The 12,752-nt window shown below is 47.0% G+C and overlaps 1 protein-coding gene across 2 annotated transcripts in view; it reads right to left on the reverse strand.

Moving 5' to 3' along the window:
- The window catches only part of SGSM3 (small G protein signaling modulator 3), a 27,351-nt gene extending 15,325 nt beyond the window's left edge, over positions 1 to 12,026 (reverse strand). For both annotated transcript variants that reach the window (XM_017827661.1, XM_017827660.1), the window contains exons 1-5: positions 11,975 to 12,026; positions 11,121 to 11,171; positions 2,408 to 2,491; positions 1,989 to 2,074; positions 727 to 793 (exon numbers count right to left, since the gene is read on the reverse strand). In XM_017827661.1, coding sequence (XP_017683150.1) covers positions 727 to 793; positions 1,989 to 2,074; positions 2,408 to 2,414 — 160 coding nt within the window. In that variant the 5' untranslated portion in view covers positions 2,415 to 2,491; positions 11,121 to 11,171; positions 11,975 to 12,026. The remainder of the gene's footprint in view (positions 1 to 726; positions 794 to 1,988; positions 2,075 to 2,407; positions 2,492 to 11,120; positions 11,172 to 11,974) is intronic.
- Between the last annotated feature and the right edge of the window lie 726 nt (positions 12,027 to 12,752).

Here is a 12,752-nt window from a genome sequence, read left to right on the forward strand (position 1 = left end):
TCCTCATCTCCAGGTCATGGCTTCAAAGAGGATCCTCTGTAACTTAAGGTGACTCACAGCACACATGTGAACAACTTCTGCCCTTGCACTGTATGGCCTGAGCCCTGGAAACATCCTCCAGAGCACATAAAGCAATTCCTACATCTCCTTTCTCTTCCTCTTTGCAAAAGCCAGCTGTTGTAGTTCAATGCTCAGCTGCAATAGCTCTCCACATCTCCTCCTATTCAGTCGCCTCTCTCCATACCTTGCAGAAAAATTAGGATGTGGGGTTTACCCATACAGTTTGTCCTACACTTTGCTGAGATGCTGGGATGGGCAGAACGAATACTGTTGCCACTCATTTTGGCCATGAGTTTTTCAACAGACAGAATGTTTCATTGTGCCTGCTGTGAGTGCTTACAATGCTACTGAACACAACACTGTCAACTGGGAAAGTTGCCCTTCCCCAGCATGCAGCTGCTAATGGAAACGGTAACCCCTCTTTTCTCTCTTTTACCCATGGCACAAGCATAAGGGGATGGAAAATACTTCTGCATAGTCTATGCTCCAGACTCCCATAAGGCCAGCACATCTAATTCACTTGATTACAATAGCAGGATACAGAAAGATGATGACAGGTGGGTAGACAAAACCTAGTACAGAATGGTTGCAAAGCCACCCTGCCATACTTGGAAGCACAGAAAGGGCTGCACACAACGGAAGTGGGAGGGATAGGACTTGCTTTACCTTCCTTGTCAACTCGGAAACCGAATTCATCATAGCGAAACTCTGGCTGCTCGACGGATTCTTCTTTCTGGGAGATGTGAGGAAGGACAACAGACACTTTCACCACTTTAGCACTGCATAACTGAACAGAGACACATGGATTTTGCCCCATCTCACCACTGTCCGCACTGTGCCCTTTGAGCACTTAGATCCCTTGCCCTTTAATTTTCAATGCCTCCCACCACAATTCCAAGCTGAGCAGATATTGCATACCATTCACATGTTGACTTCTCCACGGAAGTTGTGAAGCCCTGCCATCAAACCTGTACAGATTTTCCTAGCAATCCTTTTTCCAGCAGGACTTGAGCTCAGCCTCATATCAAGATCAGAACTCCCCACTTGGAGGGGCATGGAGCCCTCCTCATGAACTGAGCAATACACACACACACACACCAGCTAAAGAGGTCTCTGCTGTCTGCCTTGCTAACGCACAGCAGTCCTTCCTGTTACCTCTGCGCACACACTGCAAATTCAGCTCCCTGCACTGTGACATCTCCTGCCCGTTGCTCTCAGATTTTCTCTGAAAGACACCAGGCAAAACTGGGATTTGCACCAAAGGAAATTAAGATCCGTGACCCAAATCTCAACCTTCCTCATCTGTGCTCACAGTTGGCATTGGGGGATACATAGTGGAGGTTATAACTAGGCTTCTTTTAGGACTGAAAACCTACAGATACCTCCCTTTTCCTGCAAGCCCACCTGCTCCTCCTGTAGGGACTCTTGGAAGCACTGAACCCAGGCAGCACCCCAGAAATGTGTTTCTCGCATAGCTCCATGATAAGCTTTAATCTGCCTCATTGGGCTCAACTGCCTTCAGCAAACTGTGGATAAGTTATGAAATTCCATGGCTGCTTCCTTCCTTCCTCCTCTGCCCACCTGACAAGCCTTGAGGCTGGCATTTCCTGCCTTACACAAGCCATCCAGAGTAGCTTGATGATGACAGAGGCTCCCTGACAGTGTCAACATTTTTACACTGGAGCAATAGTTGCAAAACAGCAAAGCAATAATTCACACAAGTTTCTTTGTACTCTGCAAGATCCTCTTGCAAAACCCAGGATGCAGCCACAAAGCATGTGAATTTTAAGTGCCCACCACTAAAGCACCAGAGGAAAAGTGTGCCTCTCCCTCCTTTTCCCTGTGGCTTTCAGAGACCACCAGAAACCACCAGGGTCCCTCTACTTTTGCACAGCCAGAGAACACCCCCTCCCTGCCCCACACTATACCTGTGTGTATTTTGCCAGGATGTCCTGAGGCCAAATGCTGGGAGTGAGTGCTGAGAAGGGACCCCCAGCAGAGGGAGTGTGATGGCCTAAACAGAAAGAGATCAACACAGCAGTGAAAACCTGGAAGAACACCCTTGGGAAGACACACTTAATACAAACTGTTTCAGCAAGGGAAGGACTCATTCTGCAGTTTGTCGTGACTGCTACTCTAGACAGGGAAACAGCTCCCAGTTCACCCTGAGTGAGAAGGCAGCTGGGTCACAAAGAGTGGGGTTGTTTCCTTGCTCCCAATTTAACCAGACAGTATGTTAATATAAAGAATGGCTCTTGGAACCAGGAACTTTATTTTATGAAGTTTCTGCTGAAGAAAGAGCAAGCAACCAAAGAAGCAGATACTGAGTCCATTTCTGTCTGCTCACCGGACATCGCACTAGGTAAGGCTGAGTAGCAGAGGCTGTCAGCAGGTCCAGAAGTGCTGTTCGAAGAGGTCAGGGGTTACTATCCTGTTAGAAAGAAAAGGCAAGGAGAGAATTCAATTAGCATCTAAAAACACGGTGGGGGACAGAGAGACCCCTCACTCACAACTTCTCCACGTGAAAATTAAATCCCTTAGTATTTAAGTTCTGCCCCCACAAAAAATAAATTCCGGAGACTGGAATTTCCTCTTGATTTCATGCCTACTGACCAGCTAGAAAGAGCCATTTACCAAATTCCTTGTGACAGTACCACCATTGCTGATCGAAAGAATGTCAAAAACCAAGACAATTTTTATGACCTTTTCCATCACATATTGCGAGTCCTATATTTAATTATCAATACAAAAAACCCACACCATACATCATCAGTCTCTGAAGACACTGACCATGGAGAAACAGTGAAAAGGGTTTAAGGGGGTATCATTAGATGCAATACGCCTAAAAGAGATTTTAGTAGCAGCATCACAAAGTACAGGAGCGAAGTGTGTAGGGGTGTGGAAACACAGCTCTCTGAAGGATGTGGCCATGGACAAGATGCTATCAAGTAACTCTGCAATGAGCCAGGAACCAGGCTCCTTTGAACTAAAGCAGGCAGTAGAGCTCAGATGATTAAACAGCCCACATCCCTCCCCTCCCTTGCTTTCCTGGCACTAGTTAACAGCAGATTTTTATGGGTTTTTTTATGGGGATTTCCAGGAAAACAATGGAATAGTTCAGTAATCAGAGAGAGAGATTCTGGACTTTAGGATCAACCTTACAATTTATGTGTGGGAGACAGCAAGAGCCACCTCTAACAAACAGATAAAGCCAGTGCTGGGATATATCAGTCACTTGCACTTCCTTGGGAAAGAACATGGGAGAAACTAACACATCTGGGATGGTTTTTCCAGCTTCCCCTTTCCAGTAAAGCTACTTATGACTGTAAACTGCTAAAAGTAGGAACCCAAGGGATTCATCCAGCAGGCCCTGTCAAAGTTGATCTACAGTGCTGAATAGTACAGAGTTACATTGCCTTTGCATCTCATTGAGTTTTCCAGGGAGCACTTGTAGCCTGAAAGTGACTTGTTACAGCATTCCAAGATAAGCAGCCGTACAACACTGCAAAAGCATAAAAAACATCTGTGTCTGGAAACACAAATGATAAGCCTTCCTCCTCCCAGATTTAGACAGTTCTCTGCCTGAGAAAGGCTGACATGGATCAACAGATGCTCTGATTTTCTGACACCAACTCTTAGGGCAAAAAGAATAGCAAAGAAACTACAAAAAAAATCCAGCTTTTATTTCTGAGAAGTAATGTTGTCCACAGGATGGTAAGCTGCTTACCCACCAGTTCTGTAAACATTTGTTTATCTCCCCATCACTCTAGTCCCATTTGTTCCCTTAGCACTAACTCTTCTCTCAGTAGCTGAAGACATAACAACAATTACAAAATGAGCATCTGCATACTCGTATTACATGGGAATGCACACAGCATGCCCACCAAGCAGGTACATTTGCTGACAGTACCTATTTCCCTTTCAACATCACTGTGAATGTATTTTGATATTTTTCAGGCTTATCATTCCCTTGCAACCATGACACTCTGAGCCTGCAAAGTGTCCTTTTACTCTGCCTTCTCTCAACCCAGTTAACCCTGTTTCCAACGACTTTTACTAGGAATGCAGTCACCATGTGAAGCATCTGCCATGCTTCTCATTGCTTCTCATTGCCTCAAGCCTGTGAGCAGGAATCCCTCTCGGCCATTATTAACTTTCATTGTGTGCACAATCACTGCTGAACCAACTTGCGACGGAGGAGCTGGGCCAGTGTTTGGAAGAGTAGGAGAGTGCTGAGTGAGTTTCTCCTCATCCCAAAACAGGTGTAGTAGAGGGAACACCTTCCTTGTCCACGTCACCGCACACCGGCCTCCGCCTTGGGGATCACTCCCCTGCCTGCTGCCTGCTCGCTCTCCTGTCCCTGACATTAGAGCACTGAACTTGGTGGGCAGGTTTTTCCAGCCCCTGGTTCCTATAGAAACGTTCCTGCAAGCACCGATCTGGGACAGAGTCCAAGGAGAGTGTGAGGCTCACCTTGCTCCTGGCATGGCTGTCCAGAAGGGCAGGGAGAGAAGCAAGAATCATACCAACAGAAGGCTCCTGCTGCGGCACACGGAGGCAGTGCCAGGGACTGCCCACAGAGACAGACCAAGAGAAGGTGCTGAGGTCACTGCACCAGCCCTTCCAGCATCACAGGAACCAGGAAGAAAGTTCCCTGGCATAGCAAGGCACCACCCAGAGCAAGACAGGAGGTGGAGGAGGATACCTGGTATACAGTAAGTTCTTTCCTTTGACTGAGGTATACAAACCTAAAGCAACTCTTCAACTCTCCTAGCCAGGAGACAAGTAACAAAAGGGGCTCCCACAAAGCCTGTGAAACCACACCTGTGAAATTGCTACAGCTCCTAGCTGGGTTATCAGCACAGTACACACTTCTGAAAACAAGAAATAGTATGAAATACAAAGGAAAAAACACATCAGATCGAACAAATATTAATGGCAACTCCCAAACCCTCAGAACTCCAAAACTAAAACCACACACACATTAAGAAGCATCTCCCACTTTTAAAGGTAATTTAAGTTTCCTATATGAAGCAATCTTGGCCACATAACAGGCAGTCCTCACATTTTGAACGAAATATACTTTTTGTTAAAATGCTAATGGTACCTGTTATTTGCAGATTTATTTTTTGTGTTCAGACTCTAAAAATAATCACACCACCATTGGTTCCAGTCTGCTAGAAGACAGCTACACTGAGTGTGTGTACCTGAAAAAGAAGGCTGCAAGGGAAGCGTGTAGTCAACATCAGGTACAGCCACTTGAAGCACTCCACCCGCAACACTTTTGCTGGAGTTGCAAATACACACCATGCAAGATTATAGTTAGTTTCTTTTCCAGCGTAGGCGTCCTTTAGAAATGGATGTCTGCAAAGGAGACCTGCAAATTTACTTCCACCAGATAGCAATCTCCTGCTGCCTATGTTTTACTTGCTTGGCCTCTTTTGGCACGTGATCTCCACATAAGCCTGCAGCAGTAGTGCCTGGATGTGCTAAGCATGAAATGATGCTGTCTGGAGCCTTTCAATAGGATCTTAATTTTGGGACAGAAACTCCTTCTCAGGAGTGTTATTCCCCTGCTGATTTTAGCAACTAAAAAAGGTAAGAAGCCAATAAAAAAAGAGCAACATACCTCTAGCAGAAAGACTGTGCAGAAGACAAACACTTCACAAAGTAATGTTTTTGTATGCTAAAAACTTTACAACTACAAAGGAGCCACTAGTAAACATCATCAGAAGGACTAGAACAAGCCCAACAATTCCTTCTAGAATAATTTTCATCCACTGTCATAAGAACAGCATACACAACACCTCTTCTGACAGTATATTAGCATTGGAAAAACTCTGTTTTCCTCTATGTTTAATGAACGTGAAGCAACATTGAATGCAGTAAATCCCACTGCTACCTCTGCACTCTCAGCTGGTTTCCACTGCTCTCTATTCTCTTCCTTTATTAAAAAGCAAACAGTTTGGAAGAGAGAAAAGTGATTGCAAAATCACAGTACCCATCAGGAGGCCATGCACTTAGGTATAGTTCTAAAAACCTCTTCCAGTTCACCTTTTGAAATCCCAAGTAGATTGCATCCAATTTAACATTTCCCTCTTTCAGAAATCAGACAAAAACTCTGCACTGAATCAGGCAGTTCAATTGTGTCCTCTCACACCCAGAAAACTTTTGTTTTCCGAATTATAATCCTGACTTGCTCAATGAAATGTCCAAAAGGAACTCTCAGCAGGAAGCCCTTGGCCTTCCTTCCCTTCCCCCATCAGTGTCTCCCTCCAAAGGCATATCCTGGAGCTGCAAATGCCATTAGTCCATGAGTCAATATTTACTTTGCACGCAGAGTCAGAAGAAATCTCCAGCTTCACAAACAAGTACATAAGTGAGCAAAGCACAGACACACACCTGACCAAGGGGTGGAAAGGATGCCGATAATTTCTTTCCCTTGCACCCTGACACCCTAGCTTTTTAAAAAACGCAGAATCCCATGCAGACACTGACACACAGCAGCTGTGTTACACTGCTGGTGAACCTGGGTCATTCCAGGAACTATCTGTTCAAGGCTTACAAACCATGACCAGCCTCACATTGCTTTGGGTGTTGAGCAACACACTGCAAATGCAGGCGGGAGGCGCTGAGGGAGCCTTCGTGCTTCCTTTTTACAACGTGACTGGGAATGAAGAGCTGAGGGACTTTAACTGCCCTCAACCCGCTTTCTGGTAGAGTGGAAGTGAAGCAGAGATACACCGAAAACCTAGAGCAGGTCTTGAAAGGGGGATGTGAGACCTGGAGAGCAGCGAGGGAGAGGCTGTGACAGCCTTGCAGAGCCGGGTGGGCAGGGAGGAAGGATGGCAAACTGCTGACAGTGTTATGCACTGACTGCAAAGGCACCACTCAGGACTCCAGAGCTGCCCAGCCATCAACTGGGATCACATACTGACCGCAGGAATATGGTGGGGCAAAGTGCCTCCTCTCAGCTGCTTCAGGGAACTTAGAGCAACACTTAACAGAGGCAACAAAAAGTAAACTGGAACTCTCTGTCTCCTGCCATAAAGCACCTTGTAAATTCCTGGCCTCATTGGAAATGTAATTCCATGCAGAAATGCAACTAAAATGTACTTCAATGCAACAGTTCTGTACCCTGTTCGGTGTTCAGCAAGTCTGCCTGCTGCAACGACAGAGAGCCCCACTGGAGCTGGAGGTGCTGAACCACTGACAGTTTATACAAAAGGAACAGAACAAGGGACTTTCAGTTTTGTATCCATTTCATCTCCATTTTGAAAATAAGGATGTGAAAAAGCAGAATCCTGCTTCCTACTGTTTATGCATTGGACAGACAGACACAGATGGACTTCCTGATCACAGTTCAATGTCTCAAGCCTGTCTCTGAAAAAACTCTACACAATACCTGCTTATGTAGAATGCAGATATCTTACATATGAACAGATATCTTATTTTCAGAGCAGAACTGCCTCTTATTTGCCTGGCACCAGAGCAAACAGTGTGCCAGCTAAACGTGAACTACACCACCGTGGAGAAACTCTTGTTAGCCAAGACCCTTGGGATCAGAAGAGAAGGAGTTTCCCCTTTCCTGGTGCTCCCATTGCACGAGTAGTGAAAAGATGGGACTATAGAGTGCTCCTTGCATCTCACACAGGATTACAACTCAGTACTAAAACAACAGTTGTTGGAGTTTTCTCTCTGCATTGAATAATGTCAGAAAAAAAAGCCAGGATACCAACTAGCATGGTGTTCACTCTCGTTGCACAGTAAAATTCTCCTTGCTTCCAACACAGAGGCGAGAAAACCCATATGTGCAATCACCCTAGTCTCAAAGGCTTAGGGTAAAGGCAATTCCACATTAAACACCACAATGTAAATATAAACCAAAGGTTTCTGATTACTGTCTAAGGAGGCCCCAAACACACCTTCCATCACAGTCAGGTACTGCACAATAAATGGTCACTTTCACCTAAAAGAACACAGTGCAGGACCAGAACTCTACAGAAACTCGTTTTCCCCAAAACTCCCCAGAAGTGGTTTTCACCTTCTGGCCCATGAACTTCTGCAACACTGCAAACTATTATAAGATGTCTGAGGAAAGTAATTGCAACTGTCTAATTTCATTTCAACACAGAAGTTTGAAAGAAAATATTTCTGCTAGAGATGCAGGGTTGCACCAGGCAAAGAAAGCCTGAAAGACACTTGTGACAGTTATTTAAAGTCAGGTATTGTGAAGTCTTTTATATGACACTCCTGCTCTGAGTGGTGACAAGCAGTGCCATCTGAGGCTCTCCATCACCAGTCCTGTTGGCTCATCCCTGGTGAAAGTTTGATTCTCAAGCTGGTCTCGTCCCACTGTTCCCAGTGACAAAGGAACAAGAGCCTGAAGAGCGTCTCTTCCTTGACACAGCCTCAGAGGGTTCTGCAGAGGTTTAGCTGTCAGGGTTTGCTGTTACCTTGGTGAGGTGTTAGAAAGACTCAATTCGGGTCACTCCCCTGTACCTCTGTTGAGTTACTATTTCCTCCAGTATTCACAAAAAAAAGTCAGATTCACGTCCCAGGACCCTAAGCAAGTCTCGCTTCATTTGGCTTCAGAAAATGTTTTTTTAAGGAAAGTATACCCCATAGCATTTGAAATTTTTCTCCTTCAGGGCTCTGTCTTTACAGAACTCAACTTTCTGAAGAGGTTAGTAACACTCAAAACACCTCTCAGGACTGTTTGCAAAGCCCTTATCTAGCATGTCATGTTTGACTACTTAGATCTTGCTCCTGCAGAAATTTACATGCACAGATAACTTAAGAGGAAAAAAACCAAAATATACAATGACTGTTAACATTTGTGACAAAACAAGACAAAACCTCTGATATTTCCTGATTCTGGGGATCAGGAAGACTTCTTCTCCAGAAAAAAAAGGCTGTCAGGTTATGGACACTTTCTTTCATCTCTGAATCATCAAATACTTCCCAGTCAAGAAATACTGCACTGTCTGGGCAGTAACAACAGTTCTTGTAGTCATCCTTATAGCAATATACTATTTTTTTTTCACCTATCTCATAAAACAAGTGTATTTTCATTTCTCCTAGGGTGATTTTCTTAAGACAGAAACAAAATTGCTCTGTTACCAATATACCTTGTTGCATTCCAGTTTAAGAAAAGCTGAGGTTTCCTCAGAGACAAAACAAATGTGGCAGGACAACATCCTCCTCTTTCCTACCTAGTGTCAACAGCAACACAGCTGACAAGTGAGATTTTCCCCAGTGCTCCCACATACTTACCCCTGTGTAAGCTTTATGTATTTAAAACCTAGACCCTGTGATGAAAGGTGGCATAGGAAGAAGTTTAAGCAAGTCTTTGTGTGGCTGAGGACACAAACCTGACGTGCCAACACCTCTCCATCCCTTGAGGGACACTTGGGACACTGCATTCACAACACAGAATGAAGCAATTTGTTTACCTCATCCTACCTGACAGTTGCAAAATCTCTGTATCCTATCCATTTGAGCTAGGATAGGAGCCAGGACACCCACTGTGATACAGATCACCAACTAGGATCACTGCTGATTTAGCTAGAAGACCTGTAGAACCATGTACACCAAAATATAAGGCGCCTTACCTTTACCACTGCAGAGAAAGTTGCAATACTTCTTAGGATTCATTTTTTAAAAGTTTTCTTTGCTTCTTATGTGTTGGTGAGAAGTTTGCAACTGACAGTCAGGAAGAGACATCATCCCGACCATTTCCAAAACAGTTACTACCTCAGGAGGGGTGAACTCATCAACTCCTTTGTTAAAGCATCCCAAATACCAAACATGGGAAACAGTTCTGCAACATTCAAACCAATTCACTAAGAATGGGACTGAGACTGGTCGCCCATTTCACACAGATCCCTTAATCAATAACCTCTACTGTTACCACGCCACCTCTGGTGAGAGAAATAGATTTTTAAAGGCTAAACACTTTTGATTATTGTCCATCTGTTAAGATTGTCAAGGTCCTTTAGAACACTGACATTAGCAAAAGATTTCATCTTGCAGGAAAGCAAGTGACAGGTTAAAAGCACAGCAAAGAAGAAAAATCTAAATTACATTAGCAGGGACCCCAAAATTGGAGAATTATTTCAGTCCTGAGCAGGTGTGGAATACTTTCCTCACTTTGACTCTATCATCGCCTGACCAGTGCAATTCCTCCAGAAATATGCCCCTCCTCTCTGCTGTCCCTCACAGATTCCCTTCACCCTTCTTCAGAGGAACAGTCACTATGAATGACATCTTCCTGAGAATACCAAGCCACGTTATTAAAACGTCATTGTAAAAGGAATTGAGAAAGGAAGTATTTGTCATTTTAATCTGTTAAATACAGAATTAACATAACTTTGTATTAACATGACACAAGTACTCCCCACCCTGACCTCTTTAATTACATGTCATGGCTCTTCCCACCCCCTTCCTTCCCTTTTACTTTGTGAATTCTTCAGACTAGTAATCCAACCCTTGTTTCTGTGTAGGGAAAGCTACACACACAGTGTGCAGATCCAGAAATACATAATGAAACTGATTTTTATTCCAGTGGCTGTTTCTTTTCAGGCCACCACTCCAGACACTGTAGCAGCTAAAAAACTAATCTAGAATTTAGATTATCCAGCAAGCAACTGTATTCTGATCAACAGCTCAGCGAAAGCACAGCAGTGCCCCACTCCTGCCAGGCTGGCAGCTCCTTCTTGAGTGATTTCACGATCCAGTCTTGCACTACTACAAAAAACACTGATCGTAATTCCAGCAAGACTACTTCTCTCTCCCATTTATTCCCACAAAAGGATCCCTCATTTCCTGAAGGCACTGTTACTACTTTATCCTTCCCTCCCCCAAAAAAATCACAGCAAGCCATGAAGAGTAGGGCTGAGACATCATGAAGTAGGAAGCTATGACATCACATAACCCCTCCAACACTGAAATCTACTTGTTTAGAAGGAAAGTACCTGCTTAAATTCAGACATCCCTCAAAAAATTAGGAAGGAAGCAAAGCAGATACAGGGAGGAAATTTTTCCTGTCCCACCCTTACCAGATCTGTGAAGAGACACCAAACAGCCGTCCCGGAGCCCACAGCCACTGCCTGCAATGAGATTTAAATCCGTGTGACAGCGGTTCGTCACTCCCTTGAAAATGCATCACCAGGTAAGAGAATTACATCTGTCTCCCGCCTTCCTGACATTTATTACAGCTGACAATCACGGGGCCTGCAGCACGTCTATTTGTGCCCATTGCCTAGAGGATACTGCCATATTTCCATCTCAGTTCCGTGACCGTTCCTTCCCCCCAGCCAGACAGGAGACAGACTGTCTCTCCTCCAGGGCACCTCCGAAAAGGTGCACGCGTGGAGAGTAAATGAGTATGGCAGAGCAGGACGAACGAGATCGCCGGGAGTCGCAGTCACAGGCAGGAGAAGAGGCGGGTGAGGGCAGAGGCACGTCCCGGGGAGCAGGGGAGAGCCCAGCCTGGAGAAGGGGCGCCGGCAGCGCAGGGAGAACGTGGCCCGGCAGCTCGGCGGCGAAGCCGTGCACAGCATGAGTCACTGGCGGAGCCAGACCCTGCGTCAGCGCAGCAGGTGCGCGGGAGCCTCCCCGGGGATGAGGGTCCCTGCCTTCCCCCGGCCCGGGCCCGGCGAGCGGCGCCGCGGCCGCGCAGCCCCTGCCCCGCACACAGCCCCGGCAGCGGGGCCGCCCGGGCGGGGAGCAGGGCAGGGAGGGGGTGCTGGGGGAGAGGTGTGCGCGGGGGGCCTGACACGGTGGCTCGACGGCTCCTGGGGAGCCCCCCCGGCGCGGCGGCAGGCGCAGGGCTGGCAGCCCTGGAGGGTGAGGGGTGGCCCGCGGGCAGAGCCCCCTCCCCGCGCAGCGCCGGTCCCGGCCCCGCACCCACCTGCTGCCGCCGCGCTCCCCTCAGGGCGGGCGCCGGCCCCGACCCGGCGGCCCCGCACGCCGCTCCGCAGGCGCATGCGCGGGATCCGGGCGGCGGCGCGGGGCGCGCTGGGGGCTGTAGGCCGGGAAGCGCGGTCGGGAACGCGTGGGCAGGCGCCGGGATGCTGGCGCTCACCCATCGCTCGGGGCCGGGGGAATCGCCCCTCCAAGCAGCGCACAGACCCAGGCGCCGCCAGCAGAGCGCCAGTGTCACAGGCACGGGCTGCAGGAACACAGGGCAGAACAATCCAGAAGCGGGATTAGTCACAGAATCACAGGATCAATTAGGCTGGAAAAGACCTCTGAGATCATCGAGTCCAACCTATGACCGAACACCACCATGCCACTCAGTGCCACGTCCAGCCTTTCCTTAAACACCTCCAGGGACAGTGACTCCACCACCTCCCTGGGCAGCCTATTCCAGTGTCTAATCACCCTTTCTGTGAAGAAATTCATCTTAAGGTCCAACCTAAACCTCCCCTGGTGCAGCTTAAGATCATGTCCTCTCATCCTGTCCCTAGTTGTCAGGGAGAAGAGGCCAACACCCACCTGGCTACAACCTCCTTCCAGGTCGTTGTAGAAAGCAATAGGTCTCCTTTTCTCCAGACTAAGCAGCCCCAGCTCCCTCAGCTGCTCCTCATCAGACTTGTGCTCCAAACCCTTCACCAGCTTCGCTGCCCTTCTCTGGACCCACTCCAACACCTCAATGTCCTTCCTGAATTTAGGGACCTAGAACTGGA

This window comes from Lepidothrix coronata, unplaced genomic scaffold (assembly GCF_001604755.1).
Source record: "Lepidothrix coronata isolate B3197 unplaced genomic scaffold, Lepidothrix_coronata-1.0 Scaffold141, whole genome shotgun sequence".
Classification (NCBI taxonomy): Eukaryota; Metazoa; Chordata; class Aves; order Passeriformes; family Pipridae; genus Lepidothrix; species Lepidothrix coronata.